Source organism: Carcharhinus amblyrhynchos, chromosome 14 (assembly GCF_965287045.1).
Source record: "Carcharhinus amblyrhynchos chromosome 14, sCarAmb.v2.hapA, whole genome shotgun sequence".
In the NCBI taxonomy this organism is placed as follows: Eukaryota; Metazoa; Chordata; class Chondrichthyes; order Carcharhiniformes; family Carcharhinidae; genus Carcharhinus; species Carcharhinus amblyrhynchos.
In genome coordinates, this window is record NC_137337.1 from 77,653,785 (window position 1) to 77,679,229 (window position 25,445).

Here is a 25,445-nt window from a genome sequence, read left to right on the forward strand (position 1 = left end):
GAGTTGGAGCGGGGGGCAGGGAGTGGTGGTGGGGGGCGTGTAGCCAGTGGCTGTGAATAGGATTGGAGGGGTGGGAGGGTGGCAGTGGATGGAGGTCCCTGACCCTGGCTCCTGGAAGAAGCTGCAGTGTCAGAGTCCAAAGGAGGACCTACAGCCTGGCGACCCCTCAACCACAGTAACTGGGGGAGATGCCTTTCAGAGCAGGGTCAAGCTACAGCAACAAGAAATTATACATAAGAGCTGCAATCCCTGGTGTCTGGGCACTGGCATTGGGATAGAAAAACCTCTGGTGGCTCAGGCGGTTCCTGTACAGCTCGCAATCTGCTATTGTTTCACATGAAATATATCTTACACCAACTGAACAAATCCCCACTTATTTTTACCCCTGTCTTGTTTCATTGTTAGGTATATGAGGAATATAGATATGGGTAACATTTCTTGTTATCGGCCATGCTAAATTCTCCCTGTGTGCCCGAACAGGCGCTGAATGTGGTGACCAGGGAATTTGCACAGTAACTTCATTGCAGTGTGAATGTAAGCCTACTTGTGGCATTAATAAATAAACTTCATAAACGTTTTAAAAAATGCCCTTCTCGGTTAATGGCGATATTTGTGGGCGACAGCGTAGATCCAAACAGGTGGTTGAAGGATTCACGGGGCTATTTGGAAATAACCAGGGCAAGGAACTGAGAAATGTGACGGCCTCCTGGGGAGAGGCGGTGGGAAGGGACTTGTGACGAGGCAGCACAGAGCAGTTAGTCTGTAACACTCTGTAACATTAACCCCTTTACTAATCCCCGCTCAGGCTGCAGAGTAACGCCCTGAAGCAAACCTCACTCGGTCCAGGATGGCTTTAATATCGCATTCAGAGGATGGCTGACGTCCAGAAAGAAAAACCTGCCGCCTCATTAACAAATAAAACCCAAACAATCTCATGTCTCTTTTTCCACCCGCTTGTCCCATCAGTATTTTGATATTGAGCTGCTGTTGGAAAATTATGTGAAAGCTTACCTTATAATTTAAATCCCGTTTCATTGATGAGACTGGACATTTTTCCCCCCAATTCTTATTTGTAGAATCAAATAGCACGGCAGCGTGTTTAATAATGCGTTATTTTTTTTTTCAATTATGGACAGAGGACGCCAATCGATTAAAATAATTCCCCTAAATCTTTAAAAGCTAATGAAGCCGATTGAACTTAGTGTAAAGGTATTTTAACCCCTCTTCTACCTGGGCACAACAGTTGAAACATTCAGATATTGTTGGGGCTACCTTACAATCCGTGCTGCGATAGTGAAAAAAAATCCTTTAAATAAAGAGGAAAATTGCGAATATATTATTTCTGCAACGAATCGCACGCTAAAGCGGTCTTGTTTCACGAAAATGTTCGTAAATTTGCGCCGTTCCGTTTCTATTTCGTTCACTTAACGAGATGAAACTCGCACAAGTGGAAGAGATGTGCCACACAAAGAGACATTGATTTGTGAAGTTATTTTTTATTCATCTAGTAATTAAATCAATAGCGAATGTCAATCTGCATTGGTGGTGGTGGGGTGGGGGGTAATGAATCTATATGGCTCATATTCGAATGGTAAAACACAGCAATGTTTTTTATTTTAAATGTTTTAACTTTCTGTTACAGTGCAGTACAATACATCCTGCAAACCATGTCCAGCAATTCAGTGAATCAATATATTAACCGCTGAAGCCTGGGTTTAATCTGATTGATTCGCACCAAGACACAGATGAAATGTTATCTGTTTACATAATATTAAAGAACAAACAACACATTTGTGATGACTTTTCCAGGATGTCATTGTATTCTCCGGTCAGTGGGAATCGCTTGCAAATCGTCCTGGCAAAAATAAAAATGAATAATGTTAGGACAACCGCAAGAAGGTCATTATTATTAACTTTTAAAGTCCCAAGTCCACAGAAAGCATACTCAATTATGACTAATGATCTGCGGGCGAAAAAAAACACTCGCCCGTGATCTGACCTCCACAAAACAAGAGTTCACCCACTGGCTTGTAGCTTATTCCCGACAACCTTCCTCGATAGTATTCCTTCTTTAACGGCGTTTTATCGGGAAGCCGCCTCTCCATCTAAAGTGGGGGGGCTTCCCAGGTCTGCTGCACCCCCGCTGTCGAGTGCTCGCCACCATCCCTTTCCACGCACACACAGTCTAAAGAAAAAAAAGTTGGGAATCAGGTTTGAAAAGGTAATGATTGAATACAGGCACACACACACACAATGTGCAAATTCGGCGTATGTTTTCCCCAATGGCAAATTCGTCTCCTTGTAAAAGTTCTGATTCATTCTATTATTTGAATACCGTGGCTAATCAAATTTATTTAAATTATATTGGACTTTTTTGAAAACGGAGGAAATAAAATCGCCCCCCCCCAAAAAAAGTGCGCAAATTAATGTTTAACATTCACTCCCGTTTAGGTCAATAACCCACTCCTAAAATAAGTAATGTCCCCCTTGCTCTGTTACCCGCAGAGTAATTTAGTCAAGTGAGATTCCATTGTTCACAGTCACATTAACCGCTAAATGGAACTGAACAAGTGAATAATTATCATTAATGCAAAATTAATTTTCATCAGTGCCTTCTAAGGATCAAGCACTTCCAATTGAAATCATCCTTTTTAAGTTTAAATAATAGAAACGGCGCAAATGTGGAGCCAGAAAGGTGCTGCCCGGGATAAAAGATGCCAGGCGAGACAGGGCTAGAAAATGGAGCGAATTTCCTGCTCCTGGAATACTGCCATCATGTTTTTAGCTGGACAATATTTCTTTTTCCGATATCTTATTTGCTGGTCTTAATTTAAGAAAAGAATCCTTTCAAAACGGTGCCATTATTTGAAGTCTTACTCTCCCCTTTGAGGACAGGGCAGAAAGACGAGGGTGGGGGGTGGGGGGTAGATGCATTCGATTTATTCCCCAATTTTAGCAACCAAATTCCAGTGTAAATCCTGGACACCGCTCCTATAAAAAAGTTACATTTAATCACGGCCAGAACATAACGGCTCAATATTGCTTTGTTGCAGATCAGAGTGTGCTCAAAAACCAACAGTTAAGGCGAGGGACATCACAAAACTGCTGTTTGGGGACTGTCTTGGCGTTAACACTATTAATGGAGAGAGAAAAAAAATTAAGCTTCCTTTTCGCGTGTGATTCAAGGGGGGTGTGAGAGACATAAAATATCAAGCGGGTGGAATTTATCGCGATACTGTTACAATCAAGTCGAGGAAGATTTACCCTTGCTTTGTTACAGCACCCACTAATTGCTTTTTCTCAAATTAACCTGGTTTTGGTGCGTCTAATCCAGGGATAATTGCAATGAAACACGCTTTAATGACACTCATTAAATGATTCCACTACTTATAAACATGGCTCGTTTGTGTTTAAGAAGCAGAGAAGCATAGTCTATTAACATCTAAAATAACCACCTAAATCGGCCTGATTTGTTGGGGGATTTTTTTGTGTTGTTGCCATTGTTCGGTGAATGTAAATAACATTGCTCCCCCCCCCCCCCAACACACAAAAAAATTAGAAAGCCAGCTTTCTCCGGAGCGGCTAAACAAATATAGATTGTGTGCCGGGAAACTGCTTGAATTATCAGCGATTTAAATGCCTGCAAACGCCGTCCCGACTCAAACAAAACCCGGCTAAAATGTGTCAAGGAGAAGGCATGTCCTTAAATTAGCTCACATCTCCGAAGAAGTAACAGTTCTTGCAAATGCTTCCGTGTGCGATTGGCGTGTCTTGTGTGGGCGAGGTGTTGTATTAACATTTCTACAATAGCGCCGGTCATTAAGAAGTTCTGGCTTGGTGACTTGCGGGTTCCCGGCTTTGTGGATGATTCCTTTCCCCACCACCAGCCTCCCCCCCCCCCCCCCCCCCAAATGCAGCCAAGCCGGTCAAAAATAAATAGGCACCGGAGTGATAGGTTACATCAAAAAATAACAAGGTGCAGATCAGAAAGAAGGAAGAAGCGGCCGATCAGTTGTGACAATTTAGCGATAAGCCGCCCTTAGCTCCCGAAATCAAATGTATTAGTCTTGAAATCGATCCCATTGGCAAGGAAGATAAAAGAATTTGGAAATAACGAGCGGATGATGGCGGTGGTTTTTCAGCCTTCCTGGGCAGGGAGGGTCAGGCGACAAAAAGTTTACTCTTTCTATAATCAAATGAGATCATTGGACGTGGGGTTATCTCACTGAGTTATCCTTTGAAATGAATTCTATTGGCACCATTTAATGTGTTCATTTAAAACCAGATCACTGACCCGGTGCTGCTGGTAGGTGAACTTAGGGCGGCTTTGCAAGGATCTATTTTAGAGGGTGGATGGTTGGAAGGGGGGGTGTTGAGTACAATGTCTTCTCAGCAATGGGAAAGCTATAGTCAGACTCCCGCCAGGTAGCGCTAAAGGGCCGCTGTACACAAGCAGCTATCTCGCTGTTCAACATCTGCCCCAAAGTTCACCACTTTGGGGATTTTTTTTTGGTGTGTGTAACGCGGCATGGTTGGGGTGGACATTGAAGAGGAATCCGGTGGTTTTTAATCTTCCGTGCGTTGCAGGTAACCACTAAACACCTAAGTGTGTATTTTTTTATAGGGCTTAATGGTAACCCCTTTACATTGGGATGTGGGGTGGAGGGGGGGTCAGGAAAAGTTCAACACCAATCGCCCTAAATCTTCCCCTTTGGGGAGGGACGGGTCTGTTTGGGAGAGCTATGATTTTGAAAGTAAATAAACCAACCTGTAAATTCAAGACTTGAGTCGGTTTTGGGGGAATAGGATTCTTGGGAAGAATTAATAATCTGGTGAAAGACATTGCGAAAGTGTTGAAGCCGCGCCTTACCTCATCCCCCGAACAATGAGAGAGACTCAAAAAAAACTTCTGCAGTTAGCAAATTAAATATATTTACACAAATTTACACAATATGGAAGGTGGGGAGGGGGAAGGGGTGAGACGCTCCCAAAACTGAATAAAAGGTATACATACACACTCTCTCACACACAAACTTAGACTGAAAGGCAATCAGTTTTAAACAAAACCCATGGTTAAGTGTGCCAGGAACATTCAAACGCGGTTACCCTTATAACAACCAAAACATGCAAATAACCTCCGCTCATATCGCCTCTCTTTATTCTATGTATCACATTTCATCATTCCATAGGGGAACTGACACCTTAATTTAAAACAAATTATAACATTCAGAGTTTATACACGGCTGTTCCTAACTGAGCGATCATAGCCTGGCTAGCTTTTATCAATCGATTTGGGATTATTTGGGGATTGGTTTGCGCATTTTCTATATTCACGAATATAAATTTTTAAACTAACAACTAAACGCGTGTCTGAAAGTTACTCTGGAAGGGGGAGTTCGTTTCACTTTAATTCACCTTTTGGTGAATAATTCGGACAATCCTCCTTCTGTGTCAAAAGCAAATTGCACAGGAAGGGTGCCTGCTTTGAACAGAATGGAGTTGGCATCAGTAAATAAGGGTGGGATCTCCTCAATGTTTTAAACTCTGCTGTGGGGTGAATGGGGAGGAAGGGGGTAGATAAACTCGCACGATGGAGAGAGGGAAGGGGTGAGGAGCGTCTCTGTCGCTTCTCGGGATGAATCCTAAAGTTTTGATCCGTTCACCATTTCGCGCCAGTTGAGTTGCACTTGCAGGAAGAGGAACGGGATCCTTCGCTCTCTGATTATCTTAGCGCTGTTTTCCTTGAAAAAGATACTGAACTCTTAATGAATCTCAACACAGCTGGACTGCTTACTCGGAACATTGATAGCTCTAACCCCAAGTTGACCCCAATTTGACACCAGAAGATGAAATTTTACCAGCTGTTAAAGCAATCTTCGGCTAGCCCCGACTATCTGCTTGTTGATGGAGATGCACTCCACAACCGGACACATATTTGCCTTTATGTGAACGACAGCGACTTGATTCCCTATTCAAATCCCCTGTAAAAGGCTGCGTTTCTGGAAGGTAGATGGTGCGGAGAGCCTGGCCTATAGTTAATCCCGATAACTAAAAACTGTAAACTTTAAAAAAAAACCACACCAAACAAATTACATAAAACAAATCAATCACCTCTTAAAGGCAAGTTTGGAGGAAAGACATACACATCATACTGATAAGATTGTGATGTATATTTTTAAAAAGATTGAAATGGAATTGATATCTTAGCGAAACCCAGAGAGACACTTTACAGAAATACTCTTCTGGCTCTGATAGTCTGTCTTTGGAAATTCTGTAATTTTGTACTCTAGCTCTGCCAATTTTTATTGAACGGGAGACCGTCGTGTTTTACATTCAAGTATTCAGAAGAAAAACTCTAACTATTAAATAGATTTCTACTGATAAGAATGCGAGGTGACTACCATTTGCAACACAGCAGAATTCGTGCCTTGTTTGCTGATTGCCGCCCAGTTTAAATGGCGCTTTGGCCGACAATTGTTTGCTAATAATATTGACGACAAATGCCGGAGATCATTTTTTTAAAAACTTTTAAAGCACAGAAAATCCGAGTGGGCACTTTGTATTTTAAAACAAACTGGAATGGGGTTGACATGTTTAACACACGTATTACTTCGGGGATTATCAGTCGAAGATGAGATATTCAAAGCAAAATGGTCAGTCTACAGTTGGAATATTTAATCTAGAAAGGTGCAGGATTTTCCGGCGCCCACTTTACAGTAGGAGATAGTTACAGCGCAATATTCATTTACGCACAAAAAAAACGAATCGGAACAAATGCAGTTTCAATAGTCACCGATGACAGTCACACAACATGTCCTTTTATTTATCACTTTAGAAAGTCTCTACTCATCGCCGCTGCCAACTCGTCGCTCTGCTGCTTCGGAGTAAAGAGGAGGGGGTGGGGGGGGGGGGCTCACAATTTACAAAAGCGTCCAAAACTCGGCTTCTCTCCCGACAGATAGGTTTTTATTCGCGGGTTTCAGGACGAGGAATTGGCGGTCGGCTCTCGCTTCGAATTAAAACTGGGCTGTTTTCACTCACAACTGCCGCTCTGCTCCCAGACACCGTCCGTTGCCTTGTCCCATTTTTTTTTCTTACACCCCCAAATTAACAATCGGGGTGGCGGGGGGGGAAGAAAAATGTGTGGTTTACATCGGTTAGGCAAAACCATGGCAACGTTGCCGTTTGCACACTGTATGAGAATAAAAGCCTGTTAGTGAAACGCACTTACTTGATGCGAAGGACTCGGATGTACTTATCATTCTGTGTACCAGTCGCCAGTGGAGTATACCAGAAGAATACTTATTTGAAGACCGTCTCGGCAAGTCTGCAGATCCTCAGTAGTTGTACGTCTCAATTTTTTTTTTAAGAGAGAGAAGGGGGAAACAGTGCGTAAAAATATTTTGAGAGCGATTTTTCGATGCTGTCCTTCCTACATTGTCAGCAGTCCTTGGTATTAGAGGCTGGAACATATTGGAATGCCCAGAGGCATTTGTCAGCCGCAGCACTATCTTACTTTTTTATGTGAGGGGTGGTTTTCCCAAACATCATTGTTGTTATGATGCCTCGTTTAATCAAACTGTTTAATTGCAGTGGTTACCACTACCACCAGCATCCTCTAAATCACTCAATCTTTTTTTCGCTTTATTGACCCCTGAAGTTGCATTATTGTGTCCATGTGTCCTCAAAAAAAAAGAAGGGGGGGGAAAGAAGAAAAAAATAGTCTACACATTCTGTCTGCCTTGAGAAAGTCGTGATTCGTGTTTAATTTTTGGAAATCAAATATCCCGCAGACAATGTGTTTTGCCATTTCAGTGGAACCATCGATATGTGGGTGTCACATGCACAGAAGCCGGTGTGTCTATTGATGGAGGCGAAATATTAAAGGCAATAGTCCGCTTTTGGCCTTTGTGAGCAAGGGGACCGTGAACGGGGTTGGGGCTGGGGGTGGGAGCAAGGGGGGAGAGACAAAACTACTGCAATCAATGGATCGACCAATGCTCCTCCCCTTAACTTCTCCCATTCTCTCCCCCCCCCCCAGTGATTGATGATCAGATGCAGGCCTGATAAGTGAGTGCCATGATGTACGGCTGGGTGCATGAATTTGGCTGCGGCGAAGGGATTGGACGGGGTGCGCGCACACACAAAAAAAATTACTTTCGCCTTTACAAAAGGATTTTTTTTTCCGCTGGAAAAGTTCATTCTCGCTCAAGGGGGTGCGAGGGACCACACTTAAATTCTCCCAAGTTAACGCCGTGCAATTAGACGCATCATTATCAGGAATTACTGCGATTAATATCTAAGCTTTGCCCTGCAAACCGCAAGAAAGCTAGCAAAAGTAAACCGGGGCACACACACACACACACAGAATGGCGAGAAAGATAATCGCTCGAAGCCTGTTGAACTTCTTAACTAAATAAAACTGCGGGTGCCTTTCTGGAAGAATTCTCCCCAACACACACACACACATCTACATGTAAATATATGCTTCTACAGAGAGGGAGGGAAACCAGTTATGGATGAGTCTCGCTAACGAGCTCCCTACTTTATTTGTGAAGTTGAGACAAGTCAGAAATTCTTCCACCGCCTAACGTCTGAAGATTGAGAGAAGGCTGATATTAAGCAAAGGATTTTACAAAGGATGTTCTGGCCCTTACCTCATTTTGGCAAGTTCTGAAATAACCTTAACCGTACCAAAGAACTTTTCCTTTTTGGCTGTTGTGACAGGAAAGGCACAGAGAGAGAGAGAGAGAAAGATTCCCCTCTCTACTTAAACGGACCCAGAAAGAAAGTGAATCTAGCCTGGGAAATGTTGATTGATTTAAAGATTAGTTTTATAACCTTGATTTTTTTTTCACTGTGTGTGTGTTGGGAGGGGGAGAGGGTTTGGAGTGATTTCCACTCTCGCAGTTTTCTCTCTCTCTCTCTCTCTCTCCCCCCACCCCCTCCCATAACTTGAAGCAGTCCGGATAACACACTCTACATATCAGAGACTGCTTGGCGTGCGAGTGGCTATGCTCACCACTACTTCCGGGTTCCGTCATTGTCCCGCCGCTGCCGCCGCCAGTGCGTTATTCCTGACAACACATTCACTGTGTAAGCAAGCAACCTGCCACCTCCTCAATACTTACTGACAGCCACTTACTCAAACAAACAACCCCCCCTTGAAAAAAAAAGCTGCGAAAGAAGCCGAGGCTGCTCCCCCCCCCCTTCCTCCTTCTCTCCCTCTCTATCTGCTTTTTTTTATTATTCTCATTTTGTCTTGTGTTGTCTTGTTGTTAACTCCGGGTCAACATTCTCATCGCTTTTTTTTCCACAGTAAGATAGCGGTCCAAAGGCAAGCGGAGTTGTTGCAGCGACAGAACATCATTCATTCAGTATCTTGACAATCCTGCCTTGATTGACAACCGGAGAGTCCCAAAAGCCATGAGAGGCGACAGTTTTGTGCCAAGCGGGCTGTTGACGAGCCGCTAGTAATCTTCAAGTACAATTTCTTCTCTTATTTTCTTTTCTTTTGGTGGTTTGACAATTCTTCCCCCCTCTCTTTCCTCTCTCCCCCCCCCCCCTTCCTCCCTCCCTCTCTCTCTCCCTCTCTCTCTCCCCAGCTTGGAAAAGAAAAGAGAGAGGGGAGAAACAGAGAGAGAGAGAGAGAGAGAAAAGGCAAAGTTCCCCTACCCTCCCTCCCTTCCCCCCCCCCCCCTCCTTTTCTGCTTGGGCCGGTTTTTTAAAGACTGCGATAGTGGAGGATACAGCTGGAGTCGGAGACTGGATTGGGGGCACTACTGTGTGTCTCTGTGAAAAACTCTCTCTCACACACACACACACACACACACACACACAAAACCCTCCCTCCCCCCCCCCTCCAACCACCACCCAAAAAAAAATAACAAGGGATCTCGTTGAGAATCACAGCTAAAGGCGGACTTGTGGGGATACAGAGAGAGAGAGAGAGAGACGGAGCATCCAACAGTGTGGGAGCGCAGACTGATGGCGCAAAGGGTAGGTCTCTTTATTTCAAATCTGCAAAAAAAAATCACCTATCGGGTAATCCTGTATCGATGGGGCCTGTCCAGCTACCCCTTCATCTGCTGCTGTTGATGGCGGGCTCTATTCAGCAGCAGACAGACACAGGAGAACGTTTTCTAGCCAACTAGAATGTATACCAACATGTTTCTTGTAGCTCTGCTGTTTTTCATTTTTAACGCGATTCTGTTGCCGTTTCTCTCTCTCCCTCCCCCCTCCTCCCCCTCCTCCCTCAATTCCCCTCTATTGATTTCTTCCATGCAGTACGATGAACTTCCTCATTACGGTGGGATGGATGGAGTCGGGGTACCGGCGTCCATGTACGGAGACCCTCATGCTCCCCGGCCGATCCCCCCCGTGCACCACCTCAATCACGGGCCGCCGCTCCACAGCCAGCACTACGGACCACATACACCTCACCCCAATGTCATGCCCACCAGCATGGGATCCGCTGTCAACGATGCCCTGAAGAGAGATAAAGATGCAATTTATGGGTAGGTAATAAAAATTGTGGATTTGGGGCGGGGGGGGCGGTGGTGGGGGGTGAGGAAAGAAAAGACCAAACTGACACGTTCCGCGGAGAGAGAAACAGTTCTTAAGCAACTCAATATTAAGCCAAATAAAACTGGCAACTTCAGAGAGGTGGTGAATGGGGGGCTAAGCAAGTGTTTTACAAAGTTTACTCTGCACGCCCAACTTTTTGTGCCACTGTCTTGTGGAATATTGTTGCATTTGGGCTTGGATGTGAAAGTGCTGCTTTTCTCATGATTATATTCTGTTGTTATTGTTGCCATCCACAGCTCTGTGAAGTGACCGGAAGCAGCCAGCTTTTTTTTCTCTCCCCCCCTCTTTTGCAGTGTTTTTCTGTTAAGTTATGTTTTAGTTCAAAATGGCTGCTGTCTTGTTGCTTAGCTTTGGTGTGTGTGTGTGTGTGTGTGTGTGTTGAGGGGGGGTGGGTGCTGAATAACTGGAGAATTGTTCTTTTTTTTAAAGAAAAAGATAAATCCCAATTTTAGTTACTAGCTGGAGATGCATGTGTCAGTAACAGTCCAGAGGCAGGGTTGTTATTTGTCAAATGTTGGGGGCAATTGCAATAATGAAGTTGTCTTATACACAGAGAGATAGATACTAGCAGACTGTTTTCATTGCTGCACAGAGAGAAAAAAAAATCAGACATACTTTTCAGCTTTTCGTGTACTCCAGAGCTCAGAGTAATTGACCGAAAACCCCCCCTTGTCTTCCAGGCACCCTCTATTTCCTCTCTTAGCGCTGGTCTTTGAAAAATGTGAGTTAGCGACCTGCACTCCCCGAGAACCCGGCGTAGCAGGGGGAGATGTCTGCTCGTCCGACTCTTTTAACGAGGACATCGCAGTATTCGCAAAGCAGGTCTTATAATTCTTCGCATCTTCTCTACAATATGCTGGGAGGAGGAGGAGGAGGTGTTGGGGGGGGGGAGAGATAGAGAGACAGAAAGACATTGCGACGATAGTCTTGCAAGCAGTCTTGTTTTTAAATGTAATCAGTAAATAAGTCTTCAAAGGTGAAACACACTAGCATTTTAATAAATGTGTCAAATTACAAGTAATTACATATCATTTATGCACTAATTGTGTTTCGCATGCTGTTTATTTAGTAAGCACACCGTGCCTTTTGGGACAGTGAGACTTTTCTCAAGTGTTTAGAGCTAGTTTTGCGACTCTTGATGCAGTGCATTGAGTCCCTTTCCTCTCGCATATTGTCTAGGTTCGGGCAGAAAAGCCACTATTCTCTTCAAATCCAGAATTGGATAACTTGGTAAGCCGCGATTTTGTGATCTTTCTCGCACGTTGTACGCAGAAAACACTGGCCGTTATAATTAGGACTAAGATGAGCGCCCCCCCCCCCCTTTCCACCCCCTTGTTTTTTTAATCAATGCTGCTCTTGCAAAAAAAATATAGCCGCCTTTTACTTCTTGTGCGGCGCTCCACGCCAGGTTAACAGACTGGCCGGCTGGGGTTTTGCAAAGCCCGGTTCCTCCAGCCGCAGGAAGATGGGCGGATTACGGGGGAGAGGGGGGGCTGGTGAGAGGGAGGGAGCTGGGGGGTGGGGAGGGGGCTCATTTGGAAATAACTGCTTAGCAAGGAAGAGATCTTTCCACGCCACCGCTTTGCAAATTGCCAGTGATTTGGGTTTTAAAAGATCCCAAAAGCAGCGTGGAGATTTGGCAATCCCCCTTCTCCAACTTCCCTCGAAAATCTATTTTACACAACCCAAGCTTTCACTTTCTTAAACCCCCCCCCCCAACATAATGTGCTCCCTAAAATACCTTACAACAATGCGAAATATTACACCGCCAATTTAATAGAAAGATGTCAGTAAACAGTTTGAACTTCGCTTGATTGTACATGGTTTCGTTTAAAGTTTGCCAGGGTCTCTAGTGTGAGTTTTTGCTACGGAACTGAACAGAGATGTTTGAGAATTCTCTCCGGCGTGTCTAACATGTGTAATACATTTGCAGATGATCCAAGCAATACAAGTATTAAGGTTCCACCTCTTGGAGTTAGAAAAGGTAAAAAAAAATAAAGTTTTCTGTTGCTTGTGTTCGATCTCGCTGCGTGTCACGGTTTGGAAAAATGCACAGAAATATGTTTCGTTGCTGACCAGATAAACCAAAAGTCTATCTGTTCAATTAGTGGAAGATGTGTTGCAACAATAGAAAGTGACAGTGTTGTTAGTGCAGAGAGCGTCTTTCTCTGGCCGCCGCTGATACGGGCAGGTTCAGAAGAGCTGCTCCCTGCTTGCACACGCCTGCCTTCTTAATAGATGTATATATTTTTTTAAAAAGGGCATTTGGTTTGGAAGCATTTGGCTTCAAGTTGCAGATCGCAGCGTTTTCTTTGATGTGGCTTTGAATTGAGAGATTGGATCATTTTTCCAGCGTTGCAAACTTGTTCCACAGTCGCAACCGAAGCGTTGAACTCGCTGCCTCAAATCCAATTCCCAGGGCTGTGAGCGCGAACACTTTGCAATAGTTACTGCTTACGGTCCAGGGATAAATCTTTTATCAAGGGAGCGCAGATTATTCCGAAAGCAATCAGATTAAACACTGTGAAACACATACACGTGGTTTTGGGCCCGTTACAGTAGGGATGATAATCTAGAGATAGGTGCCTCGCTTGAAGGCACCCACTCTGCTATGTGTAAGATTTCATTTCGGAATAAAGAGACAGCAGCAGCAAGGTGATCGGAATCCTTTTATCTGGAGAGCTTTTTGCTCATGTTAACTGCATATTTTTTTTGCCCTCTTTCAAATACTTGTTGCTGCAAGTCCCCGGAGAATAATAAGTGCATGAACAATTTTACTATTGTTTCCTTGTCTTGCTAATACCTCCATCCCTACCCGTACACATCCCTCCCTGACTCTCTCTCCAAGCTTGCCGAGGCTGATTAGTTTGTTGGGATTCTCTGTCCACCTCCCCCCCTCGACAGGTCCACGAACTTTGTGATAACTTCTGCCACCGGTACATTAGCTGTTTAAAAGGGAAAATGCCGATAGATTTAGTCATCGACGAGCGAGATGGAAGTTCGAAATCCGACCACGAAGAGTTGTCCGGATCATCGACCAATCTCGCAGAACATGTGAGTGTAACTTTCTGCTTTGTTCCGAGCGGCGCTGGGCTGTTTTTGGAAGTTGGATTTTTGGTGTTGTTCTCGCCGTTGTTTTCTTTTTGTTTTTTAACCTGTGCTGTGTCCCTGTTCCACTTGGCCAAGTGTTGGTGTTTGAGGTAAATGTGAAGGGGCTGTAAGCCAGGCCTGATGGAGTGAGCGCTGTTTGTGAACTTTTACATTGTAAGATCTTTTACATTGTAAGTGGGTTTTTGCACTGCCCAACGTGGGGCCAGACTCTGGAATTGGTTGCACTGATTTGGGGAACTCTCAATTCCTCACCAAAGCAGGGGAGGAGGAAATCAGCTTGGCACGGGCGCTGTGGCACAACATCTGTTATTATAGAGGTGTTGGCAAACGCGAAATCACTGTGTTTTCTGGTGCAGATTGTGGTTAGAACAGGGAGTATTTGGAAGCAGTTTACACAGGCACTGAAATGCTTCCCGTGTTCATTTATCCAAAGCGATCGATACCTGGCCAATGTCTTTAGGATGTAGTGATGGAATTGACTGTATCCTCACAGGGGGGGCCGCTGGAACAATATTGGCAACTTAAACTGCAGCCAGATACTTTGTTGTTGTTGCTCGGTTGCGTTGGGCAGGTTGCGGGGGTGCTGGCTTCTTGTTGTGCCGGAGTTGAGTGATTGGAGGAGTTTGCAAGATTCACGGTTTTTTTTTTGGAGGGGTTAGAAAGGGTTTTCTTTTAAAAAAAACACTCGCATTCGCGTTTGGAAGCAGAGGTGCAAACAAATGTGAAATATCTGGCGTGAGACTGGCAATTGGACACACACACAGAAACACACATAGGGACACACACCACTGATAGGTAGATCCGACCCACTGTAGCTAAGGCACACTCCCCAGAGAGGCGGACAGGGCAACAATGCTCCGAAATCTCACTGTCTCCAAACTGTATTTGAAAGACTACCTGGGGAAAAGGCCTTAGGTGGGGAAATCGCGCTATCGTACTTAGCGAAACCTTCTTGGTCACAGGGGAGACCGCAGTCCAAATCCGCTTCTCAAACTCACCAGTATCTCGTAACGCAGCAAAGAATTGCGGTGATATTATACATAACCGCAGTCGCTATTTTCTAACAATAGAGTGGGGAAAGACTCACACCAAACAATCAAATGATTTTTAAAAATATATATATAATCTGTAACCAGGATCGATTTTACAAAACTTGATCAGACTGTTGAACAATTTATCTCAATCGTGATTTTATGTCCCATGGAAATTATTCTCATTTTTGTATTCCCCTCCCCAATCCATAATGATTGAGAAGGGAATCAGATTTGGGCTTTTCCAAAATGGAATTAGCTGTGTTTTAACTGGAGGAGGGGGTGGTGTATTTCAACCCAGGTTGATGTGTAGAAATGAAGCAGTGTTTATACTGAGGAGATTAGATAAACTTGCCTGTTTAAGTTACTGGCAGATGGCAGATGCTATAGTCAATTTACTGCGTTCCATTAAAAAAATTCTAATTTACACACTATAATGGAATGGGGTTGGGAGGTTAACATTTTGATAATATGATAACTGTAGTTTTACTTACAGAAGTGCAACATTCTCAACACAAAACAGACCAAATATAACAACCCATTTATCTTGCACCCGTTTGAGTTTATCACTTCATTAAGTATTATAATTCAGAGCCTTTATTTCCTGGTGATTTCAACTATGAAAATTTTTACATCAAACCCCCTGCCATTTGTTTTCAAAGGGGCACTAATTTGAACATCCAAAGGGCCAGGGAGATGAAAAGCTTATGAAAAATTATTCCCAACTAGCTTCGATGAAATGCACTTCTGGTGCATTGCTCATTTGACTCCATATCATTAAAGTTCTGCCTATGTGCACTCTTCTGGTTAAGTATTTGGATTTGGACCTTTTGAAATTACTTGGTGTCAAGGTGATGATGGTAGCACTTTGCTGTAAATTGTTTTTACATTTAAGCTAATCGCACGCTTTACGTTAATTCCTGGGACTCTCTTGACAGATCAGGGAAGGGAAGAGAAGGGGTGGGGGGGAGAGAAACCAATAAAGAAATGGAGATAAAAGCAAATAAAGAATAGAAATCTTTGGCCCTCTTTGTTACTAATTCTTGTGCCTTCTCGGTCACAGAAAGGGGCACTGCACATAGTTGAAGATGCTAATTTATTTTGTTTGACTCCCTTTATGCTTTGATATGGATTTTCACTACATAACCCAAGGCTAGATCTCAATTGGTGAAAGTTGGTGCATTGATGGTGATGAAGTATTTCAAAGGATTCGAGGCAGCCTGTTTACCTGGGGTGTAGCCATTCTTATCCATGCATGTACTGCATTGTTTTATTTGCACATGAAATGGCTAGAGTGTTTGAACTGATTTAGGTCTTGAATAGCGCCGATTGAAAGGAAATGTGTTTTAATTTGTTGTGAGCCAGGATTGCCTTCATTATAGAAGTGACAGATCTGTGACAGCTGCTTGACACCCAGAAAGCACACACCTCTCCTTGCCTATTCAGCAGTGTCAATCTGCCACATGGGGAGAAAGATATAACTGCTTGATGGGTACTAAATCCTATGAAGATATTTTGTGAGGGGGTAGGGATAGCTACAAGCGAGCATATACATACAGTATTATTGCACAGTTGTGAAGCAGTGGCTTGTGTGATCCGTTGCCCTTTAGAATCTGTAAAATTGTTTCAAGTGTCAAGATTTTTACTTCTATTTTGTTACTTCATACTTGGCCTGCAAGCGTAAACTTTTCAATTTGCTCTTTATTAATTTCAACTTTAATATCCTTGTCTGCCTGTGCAACACCTTAGGTGATAAAAATATTTTTTACAAGCCCGGGAGCAACTGAGTTGGACTTTTGATGCGTTGGCTAAAATTTGCAATTAGTTCTATTTAATTTGATTTTATTTAAATTGAGCTTTGATTTTCACTTTTTAGGTAAAAGTATTGACCTGTAACCACAAAGATGTAGTGTGTTTACAGATTGATTTAAATGAGTTCATAATCAATTCATTCTTGAAAGGCAGTTCAAATGTATTATTGACAAATTCCCATTATTCGCAAACTCCTAAATTACTGAGTTTTTGTCTTTTACAATCAAGAATAAAGTGGACACATAAACTACAACTGGTGGGGAGGTATTGGTTGTATTACCTTCTCTACAAGATGTGTACAAGCGCATTCTGTGCACTGTGGTTAAGACATGATCCACCTAGTATTTTGGAAATGCATTCCTGAAGTAACTGCTTGTAATTCTAATTCCTTGTTCCCACATTGTGTGTACATTCATCCATGAACTTCCTGATAAAAGGCACAGAATTGTGCACTCCTCTGTCTTTCTAAGCTAGAACAGTGAAACAGAGCTTTTTCCAAATATCCTTTCCTCATTTTCCCACCAAAGAAACGTGCGCCTAAATCCAAACTAACTTCACCTCAAAAATAGCCTTTGCTCACTATTCCTTTAAGACAAAACTTGCTTTGCATTTTTCACTCACCATTTGTATTTAACCAGCCTCTGATTTGCATGTGGGAAATACTGTGGAACTCAGTGAATGGAGCATGGTGAATAATATTGTTATTGAAGTAGCTCACTCAGAATGTTCAGTAACTGTGTAAACTGAAATTGTATACAAGTAAATTAACTTAACTTATATGTGAACCCACGGCATGTACTGACACAATTTTACATATATACTGAATAATAGTTTGACAATTTATTTAGTATTCTTAGCATTTAAAATCTGAATATTTTTGGTCTGCAATTACAGCAGATTATGCATCAATGTAATTTCTTGATATTGCACTCACCTGCAATTTTAACCCCACATGGAAATATTTTATAAATGTCTAAGTATAAATACAGAATATGTGTCCATTGTTTCTTTTTCCTCTGCAAATTATTTCTGCTCCCCTCTTCTATTAAAGTCACTGAATCCTTGCTGGGTTAAGGTTCCATTGTCACTAAAATCCTCTGGTCCTTCAACTAAATGCTAGTTCCCCGTAAACATGTCCAGATATTGCATAAAGGTAGGCTATCTGATACGGTAGGCATTCAAAACTAAGACCGTTCCTGTTATCCTCAAAATCCATACATTTAGTTGGTGTTGCCAACTAAAATCGCTGTTGGAGATCAGGCACTTGAACCCTGGGTGATTTTTCTTCTTCACCTAGCGCACATTTTTGCAGGAAGCTTGACTATTTATCACTGGCCAGAGGTAAAATCGGGAGTCTTCCAGAACCGTATAGCCCAGCTTCTGACCAGCTGAACTAACGGGGGACATAAAATCTTCAACATTTAGTGAAGTGTTGATGACTGTTCTAGTCGGCGCAAGTTGGAAAGGTGAGATGATTTGTGGGGTATATACTCAGCCATAGCCATTCTCCGTGCTACATCATTAATACTTGGCAGGTTCTGTGATTCAGGTGGATTGCACCAAGCTTGAAGCAATGTTTTCCCTTTGATTAAATAAATTGCTGATTTATGTAGCGCCCCATCTAGTGGTCTGCCTAAAGAGTAACAAAAATCACCCAAAAGAGGCAGAGTTCAAAGAGTAGGGAGCCCTGATACTTGAACTTGTAACCTTTTGATTGGACATCAAATGCTGGGTGGTGCAACTATTGAAATACAGATTTATATTTAGTTGTCGAGGGCCACAGTGTAATTTCAAACAATATAGTGAACCCAGGCATCGCAGAATATTTTAAATACAGGAGAACTGCAAAATAAAATTTATCCTTAAATTTTTCAGAGAAATGCAACCTCTACCTGTGGGAAAAAATGCCGGTCTTAATCTAATTTAAGCATTCTATTTGACATCTTGCTTGTCACTGTGCAATTCTGAAAGCAAGGAAAACAGGAGTAAAATTGCAATTTGCTTTCACTCTCTATGTCAATGTTCAAATTACATGAAACCTTTATGTAGTCCGATGAGAAAATGTTTGTTTTAACCATCAGTAAAGAGCATTGAAAGACACAGTTTCAATAGCTTTGAATTGGTAGAACAAGAAACTGTTTTACACAGTGAAAAACTGATGAAAATCTCTGTGAGATAGATGATGATCATGCATATCTTGACACACTTAATGTGTTGTGCATGAAATCATCTGTTGCATGGTAGCATTCCTTTGAAAGTTTGCCAGTGCATATTCTTCCCAAGTTGCTAACACTGTAGACAGAGATACCACTGGCATAGATAGAAATAGCAAACTTGCCTGGCGGTTCTGTTGCTTGTGAAATGACAGAATGGAAGAAAAATAGTTGCCGAAGCATGTTTAGGGAAACCATGTTGCTCTGGCTATTAGTGTCTATGGCAGCAGCTGTCTAGATTGTGTCAGAATTGGAGCTAACTCTAGTTTTGAGCAGTGGGAGTTCAGTCTAGGTTATGCTTAAACCACTGCTGCTCCCACTGTAGACAGAAGAGAAGCAAATGGTTTTTCCCGGAGCTTTTTAACTGTGAAAATAATAGTTTTCTCTGCCTCGTTTGATCAAGAGTTCCACACTATTCATCTCATGCATACTTATTATAGCAGTGATAAATGGGAGGAACGTGACAAATCACCTGTAAAGGAAGGTTTGTTGCATGGTTATGGACAGTGTTACTTCTGTATAAAAAAAGTAGGTAAATAATTTTGCATTTGTATTTCAATTCCTGAGCAGCTTAGAATATACTAATGTCAAATAGTTCAGGATGAATGCAATAAACAGTCCAAAACAGAATTTGTAATCATGTAGTTTAATTTTCCCCGTGCAAAGCCAGTCAGGTTGCAGTTCAGTTTTGTTGCTTTAGTTTTGAATAAGGTAAAACAGGTTTGCATTCAAGAACTGAAGCAGAAATATTTAACAGTCAGCAAATAGTGCTCTGTAGGAGGGGCAGTGCATGTTCTGGAGATCATTTTTAAGTACAGCTGTTGAATCTACCTACCTTTCAAAATTCCCCATTTTATATCCTTTATTGGGGGGAGGGTGGTGTGAGGTAGCATTTATGCTATGCACTCACTTTTAACTTTTCTTACCATTATTAATGGGTTTATGGGGCATTGCATTGACATTATGTTTTAAGTAAAAAGGCAGCAAAAATAAAACTTATAAGCTTGAATGTACATGCCATATGTGATTATACTGTAGTACTGTGCTACTAATATTTTATTGGCTGGAGATTACTGGTAGATATAAACTGGATATAATAGTTTAGGGGCAGGTTGTTAATAAGCACTTTGTGTATTATACTAATTCATTATCAAAAAATTTGCATAAGGCAAAAAGAAAAATAACTTAATTTTTTTTATTTGTAACATAGCAAGTTAGATTTCATTCATAACCTTTTTAAACTTTCTTTAAATCACTGAAACTAAAAATTACAAAAGCAAAGTGCTTATTTAGCATGGAGAGTATTATTGTTGCATATCATTTAAATCAGAATTGATTTGTACAGTAAAACTTTTACCTGCCATGCTTTTGAACTGTTGGAAGTGTCAGTCGATTAAATTAGGACAAAGTAGATTTTTAAAAAAATACAGATTAGTGGACTAGAATTTTAACTACCCTTGACTTTTGCCACACTATTAATTTTGATAGCATCTTAAATACTGAAAGTGGCTGAGAGAAAAGAAGTGTTATTTACTAGTAAGCATCTTCCCATTCCCCAAATTAAAACAGAGCGAAGGTAATAAATGGCTGGCACAAAGCAGGAATTCTATCGCATAGTTGTAAACACAGAGTAAAGCTTGAACAGTTCATGAGTATCTAGAGAAACCCGAGATTGAAGTACTGTCTTAAAATCATTGCCAGATAATCATTCTTTGTAATATATTGTGCATACCTAAGATCACTTTTAACTTTCCTTGCTATTATTAATGGCTTTATGGGGCATTGCACTGACGTTATGTTTTAAGTGAAAAATCAACACAGATAAAGTTTGAATGTATATGGCATATGTGAGTATACTTTAGTGCTGTGCTACCAATATTTTCTTAGCTGGAGATTACTGTAAGATATAAACTCCATATAGTAATTTAGGGGCAAGTTGTTAATAGGGACTATATATTATGCTAATTCATTATCAAAAAATTCGTGTGAGATTGAAAATGATTTATGGACTGATATATTTTCCTTTCTCAGTTTCTGTACATCTAATGGTTCACACATTTAAACACTTGATGGAAATACTTTGCGCTACATAGGCCTGCTGTATGGCTCTGGAGCTAATTTCTTTTCTATTTTGCATTTTGAAGTTGATATTATTTTGGAAGGGTTGCCAGCAGTTAATGAAATAAATCACTGGGTGCTTTTCTGCAGAGTGTATATAAATATGTTACGCTGTATAGTTAAATGTGGGGTTAATGTTTTTCCAATGTAACCTATTGTCCAGTTGTTTAATTAAAAACAACCTGCTTTCCAAAAACCATGCCAAATAAGGATTTATCAAATGTGTAAAGAGCCAGACAGAATTCCTGATTGTGCTATCAGTATTAGAAAGAAAAGATATATTGGAAAAGTGTAGACTCAAATATTACGATAGAGGAAACACAGGCTGATAAAATGTGGATGAGTCGAGTTCTGTCCCATCAGAAAAATTGGCAAATGATGCAGACATTGACAGAGATAGATTTTTATTCTTGAAAAGTGCATCAGATTCTCATTGAAATGGATACACTGCACTGACAAAGGCCCTAAAGGAGAGTTTTTAACAATTCGGCCTGTGACTTTGTCATTCCTCTCCTCTTTCTCTCTCTCCTCTCTCTAGTTTGTCCTCCCCTTTCAAATTTTCCTTCAGAAAATTTCAACGACAGGGCTAAACCAATTTCTGGTTTTTGAAGAGAGAAAGCAGTGGCAAAATTTTATTTGCCATGGAAGATAGCTTGTGTAAATGAGAGAGACTGTATAGTGGCAAAGTGTTCTCCTGTGGCCCAGCTAGTACAAGCTTTGTCCATATTGTCTCCTGCTTTTATATTAATTACAACTTGCATTATCAGCTGTGAGTCTGTAGACCAGCAAATAGAAAATACTGCCCCTGGAGACCTAGCTCCTTGTATCTATTTTTGTGCCCCTATTATTGTGCTGCACTCACTCTTTGGCGAGGCCTTTTCTCTTTAACTCTGCTTTTTAACTCAATTAGGAATGAGTTGGGAGTGCCATTCTTGCCTGCTGTTTGTTAATGTTGTGAATTACTACATGTGAACTGTACACCCTTAGATTACATGTTGTATGCAGTATCAAGGCAACTGTTACTACTGTGTATTAAAGCAAAAGGGAACCCGTGCCTATTGATGGTAAGAGTTAGCTCAGACTAGCATGTGGAACTACCTATTCTGAAATGATATTTCTTATTATTAGTAGAAATAAAACTACTTTCCTCTCCTTGCATCCAGTATCCTAATCAAGGAAAAGAACAATATTAATTGCAAAAAAAAAATGATGAGCTTTGTTAACATAGAGGAGGTGTCAATGGTTAATTAATATAAATTTTATATCTGCTGAGGGGAACTGTAGCAATGGACAACTTAAAATAGCTTGTAGTGCATAAAATTAACCAGCCTTGTGTGTCCGTTAAACCATCATCGAGGTAAACGTGTTGCATTTGTCTTGGTTCTGTAGGAAGGTTCTAGCTCTGCGTTGTTGCAGGACAAATTTCACGTGGAGCTATTGTTTCTCCTCTTTTTTTCATTTAATTCTTTTAGCTCTTTATCTGATTACCATCCGGCAAACAGCTGACGCTAAGAGGCTGCAGTGGGCTGAAGAGTCTCTGCCTACTGTTTGCCTTCAGCTTGGAGCTATTTGAGTGGTTTTTCCGCTCAGAGATAAAAGGGACACTCGTAGACACCAACCCAGAACCCAGGCAGAGGATGCTGCATCCCTGAAGTGCGGTGGTTCTGCTTTTATTTTAAAGTCTGTACTAATTTGTTGCTGAGGTAAAGGCGTTCTGTATCTAGTCAACATTCATCCTTTGCAAATTCATCTGGGTTATAGTTCTACAATCGACTGCTCAATGGTAAAACTGTTGATTTGTGTAAATTTGTCTGTTTTGCTCCTGACTTGGTTTGCTGTTCTGAATGCCTCTAACAGTGTCTGGCTTTACATAACAGTTAAGATGTTTATATTTTTATAAATTGAATTGGTTTGCTGATTTATTTTTAATTTTCCAACCCAATATTTTTATGAACTAACACACCAGGGCGTCTCACTAGCCAAACTGTCTGTTTGGCAGCAATGATAGCATGCAGGTGTCGAATATTACAAATCTAGCCCAAAGGCTGATCTGTTTCACGTGTCCATTTTCTTCTTTTCCTCTGTGAGAGGAAATTCCATCTCTTCCCTGCCTTCATGTGGTGCTGATAAAGCCTTTCCTGTACAGTAGAAATCCTGTTTTCCTTTAAGTAGCGGCAGGGTATTGGGAACGACCAGGAAAGGGGAGGGGAACCAGGAGGAGAAAACATTCTGCTTTGCAGCCAAGCCCTGAACTGTAACTTTCAGTCTTACGCATTTATCCATTTGACAACAGACTTTATAACTTCCTTTCTCAAAGGAGAAGAGAAGGGCAGTAAAACGAGGAAAAGTAAATGTGTGTGTGCCTTCACTGGAGACCTTAATACCACCCGTGCCTATTAATTTGGCAGTAAAAACTTGATAACTTATGTTGAATTTTTATTAAAAAAAGCTTGTTCCCAGAGAGAAGGCCAGATCTAACTTTCAGCACAGAACCCTTTACAGTATTCATTCAATAACTGTTTCTAAGATATCGAGAAAACAAATGTCATTTGGAAATTACTTGCCTCCCTGTATTTTGTTTTGTTAATTTATCTCCTTTTCTTGTTTTCTGTGTTTTTACTCGATTTGGAAATACCAACTGGAAATCATCCTTGGGGACACCAATCTTCACATCAGAATCCATCGTCTTGGAACAGAGATCATGACGACGCTACATCGACGCACTCTGCCGGCACTCCCGGACCCTCCAGTGGGGGCCATGCTTCTCAAAGTGGGGACAACAGCAGCGAGCAAGGTAAGAGGGCTCATTCTCTCCTCACCCAAAAGTAGGCATGATGGAACAAACCCCACCATGCCCCCCGGTCTGGTGACATTGCACCACGATGCGATCACCAGTATCGGAGGGTGGGTGCAGAATCACAGAAAAAGCTGTCAGCGAAAGCAACTCTTTTCATTAAAACAAAGTCAGTGACCTAAATTGCACGGAGAAAACGGTACAGCAGTTAATTTGAATGTAGTGGTCACTGGTCTTGTGACAAGTGGTACGATAGACTTTTGTCTTTTAATCTGGGTAATGTTTTACTGTAACACAGGCCCAGTACATTTGGGTGACAGAAGTCACAGTGTATAGTATATATATTTTTGCAACATTTAGCTGTTTTTCAGAGCAGTCCAGGTTGTTTTTACTCTAAGAGCAGTTTGTTACACAAATATTGTAGTATTGGGGCTGTTGGCTATTTGTGATGTTGAAACTAATGAATGCTGTGTAACTGTGGCACTGTTAAAGCCATGGTTTTAATTCAATTCCGTTTGGAAACAAAAAAAATCCTATCGTGTTGGTATTTATGGGTGCTATACATTTGTTTCCTCTGTCATTTCTGAAGATCCTGAAAACCTAATCTTTGAGAAGTATTGATTATTTAATATGCATAAGTTCAAGTGACCTGTAATCTGCTGAGCACTTATTGACTGGCTTCAGGGCTGAGTGCAGTGCTTTTCATAGATGCCACAGATCATGTTTAACATGGAAAGCTAGTGAATGTCATTTATCGAAGACAGAGTGTATTTTTTTTAAGTTAATTGCAGTTTTTTTAATAGGTTAAAAAATTATGGAGGGAACAGAGAGTGGGACTGATTGAATAGCGAAGGGGAGGCCATCTTCCACAGAGCTGTTTTGTGTGAGACTCGGGTTTGACCTTCTGCTTTGCTCAGGAGCCTGATGCTTCATTTTTCACATTCTTGCAATTATGTTAACGCTTGAAGCATTTTTGACTCTGAGTCTGCCTGGAACACCAGGCATAACTCAGCACTGTGAGTCCTTATCCTTCTGCAGTTTCATTAGCAGGTCGCTTGAAATTCAAAACTGTCTGGTTGCAATGGGCTTGATGTGAGTTATGTTGGCAAGATGCAGACAGAACCATGGTGGAGATAGTCCGTGGTAGGGGTAGGGGTGGGGGGCGGGGGAATTGCAGGGGGGTGTGTAGAATGGTGCTTCACTGAATATGTGTGTTTGTGTCCGTGCATGTGTGTGTGTGTGTGTGTGTGTGTGTGTGATCAATTTCTCCTGTTCAGAGATGTTCACATTTAATAGTTCCTTGCAACTCCCCTCTTAAACAAACTAAATTATTTTTGCAAAGTTTATTTTGTGAGGCAAAGCCAACATCAGAGTTTTGCGCCTATTTGAAGAATCCCATAAACATGGAACGCCCAATGGGTTTCACAGATAAAATCATTTGTGGCACCATAAAAGCGGGAATAGTTTTCAAAAGTATATTGCATGTGTGAGAGTCAGAGCAAAAACAGAAGTTTTGGACCAATATTGACTCAATTGTCAAAAATTTATTGTGAATCACTCTAACCGTGCTGGATTTGAATGTAAACAAGTCTTATAAAAGCTTGTCAGATTCTGTTGTAATCATTTAGATTCTCAAGACTTTTACTACACAATGCAATTTGCATATTATAAGCTTGAAGGCAAAAAGTGGCAACATAGATTGAGTGATAAACACTTGTCAAGTTCAGGACAGACTTAAGAGGAAATCAAAAGAAACCAGTTTTAAATCTGAAAAAGTTA

General features: G+C 41.6%; 1 protein-coding gene and 1 long non-coding RNA gene across 7 annotated transcripts in view; one reads left to right on the plus strand and one right to left on the minus strand.

The window, feature by feature from the left end:
- Positions 1-1,476: 1,476 nt before the first annotated feature.
- On the minus strand, positions 1,477-9,022 carry LOC145352800 (uncharacterized). 3 transcript variants are annotated; one of them, XR_013888580.1, is made up of 4 exons: positions 8,658-9,022; positions 7,232-7,463; positions 2,025-2,185; positions 1,477-1,855 (listed from the first exon to the last, which is right to left on the minus strand). It is a non-coding gene; the product is annotated as an uncharacterized LOC145352800 (long non-coding RNA). The 3 variants fall into 3 exon arrangements; XR_013888581.1 differs by having other exon boundaries at positions 7,232-7,352; positions 8,658-8,882; XR_013888579.1 differs by lacking the exon at positions 8,658-9,022 and having other exon boundaries at positions 7,232-8,016.
- Positions 9,023-9,712: 690 nt separating this feature from the next.
- meis2a (Meis homeobox 2a) overlaps positions 9,713-25,445 on the plus strand; it is a 120,834-nt gene continuing 105,101 nt past the window's right edge. Inside the window, exons 1-7 of one of the 4 annotated variants that reach the window (XM_080203155.1) lie at positions 9,713-9,999; positions 10,288-10,517; positions 11,268-11,409; positions 11,767-11,817; positions 12,521-12,571; positions 13,492-13,641; positions 23,549-23,666. In XM_080203155.1, the coding sequence (XP_080059281.1) occupies positions 9,988-9,999; positions 10,288-10,517; positions 11,268-11,409; positions 11,767-11,817; positions 12,521-12,571; positions 13,492-13,641; positions 23,549-23,666 (754 nt within the window). In that variant the 5' untranslated portion in view covers positions 9,713-9,987. The remainder of the gene's footprint in view (positions 10,000-10,287; positions 10,518-11,267; positions 11,410-11,766; positions 11,818-12,520; positions 12,572-13,491; positions 13,642-23,548; positions 23,667-25,445) is intronic. The other 3 variants (XM_080203157.1, XM_080203156.1, XM_080203158.1) reach the window with 3 other exon arrangements.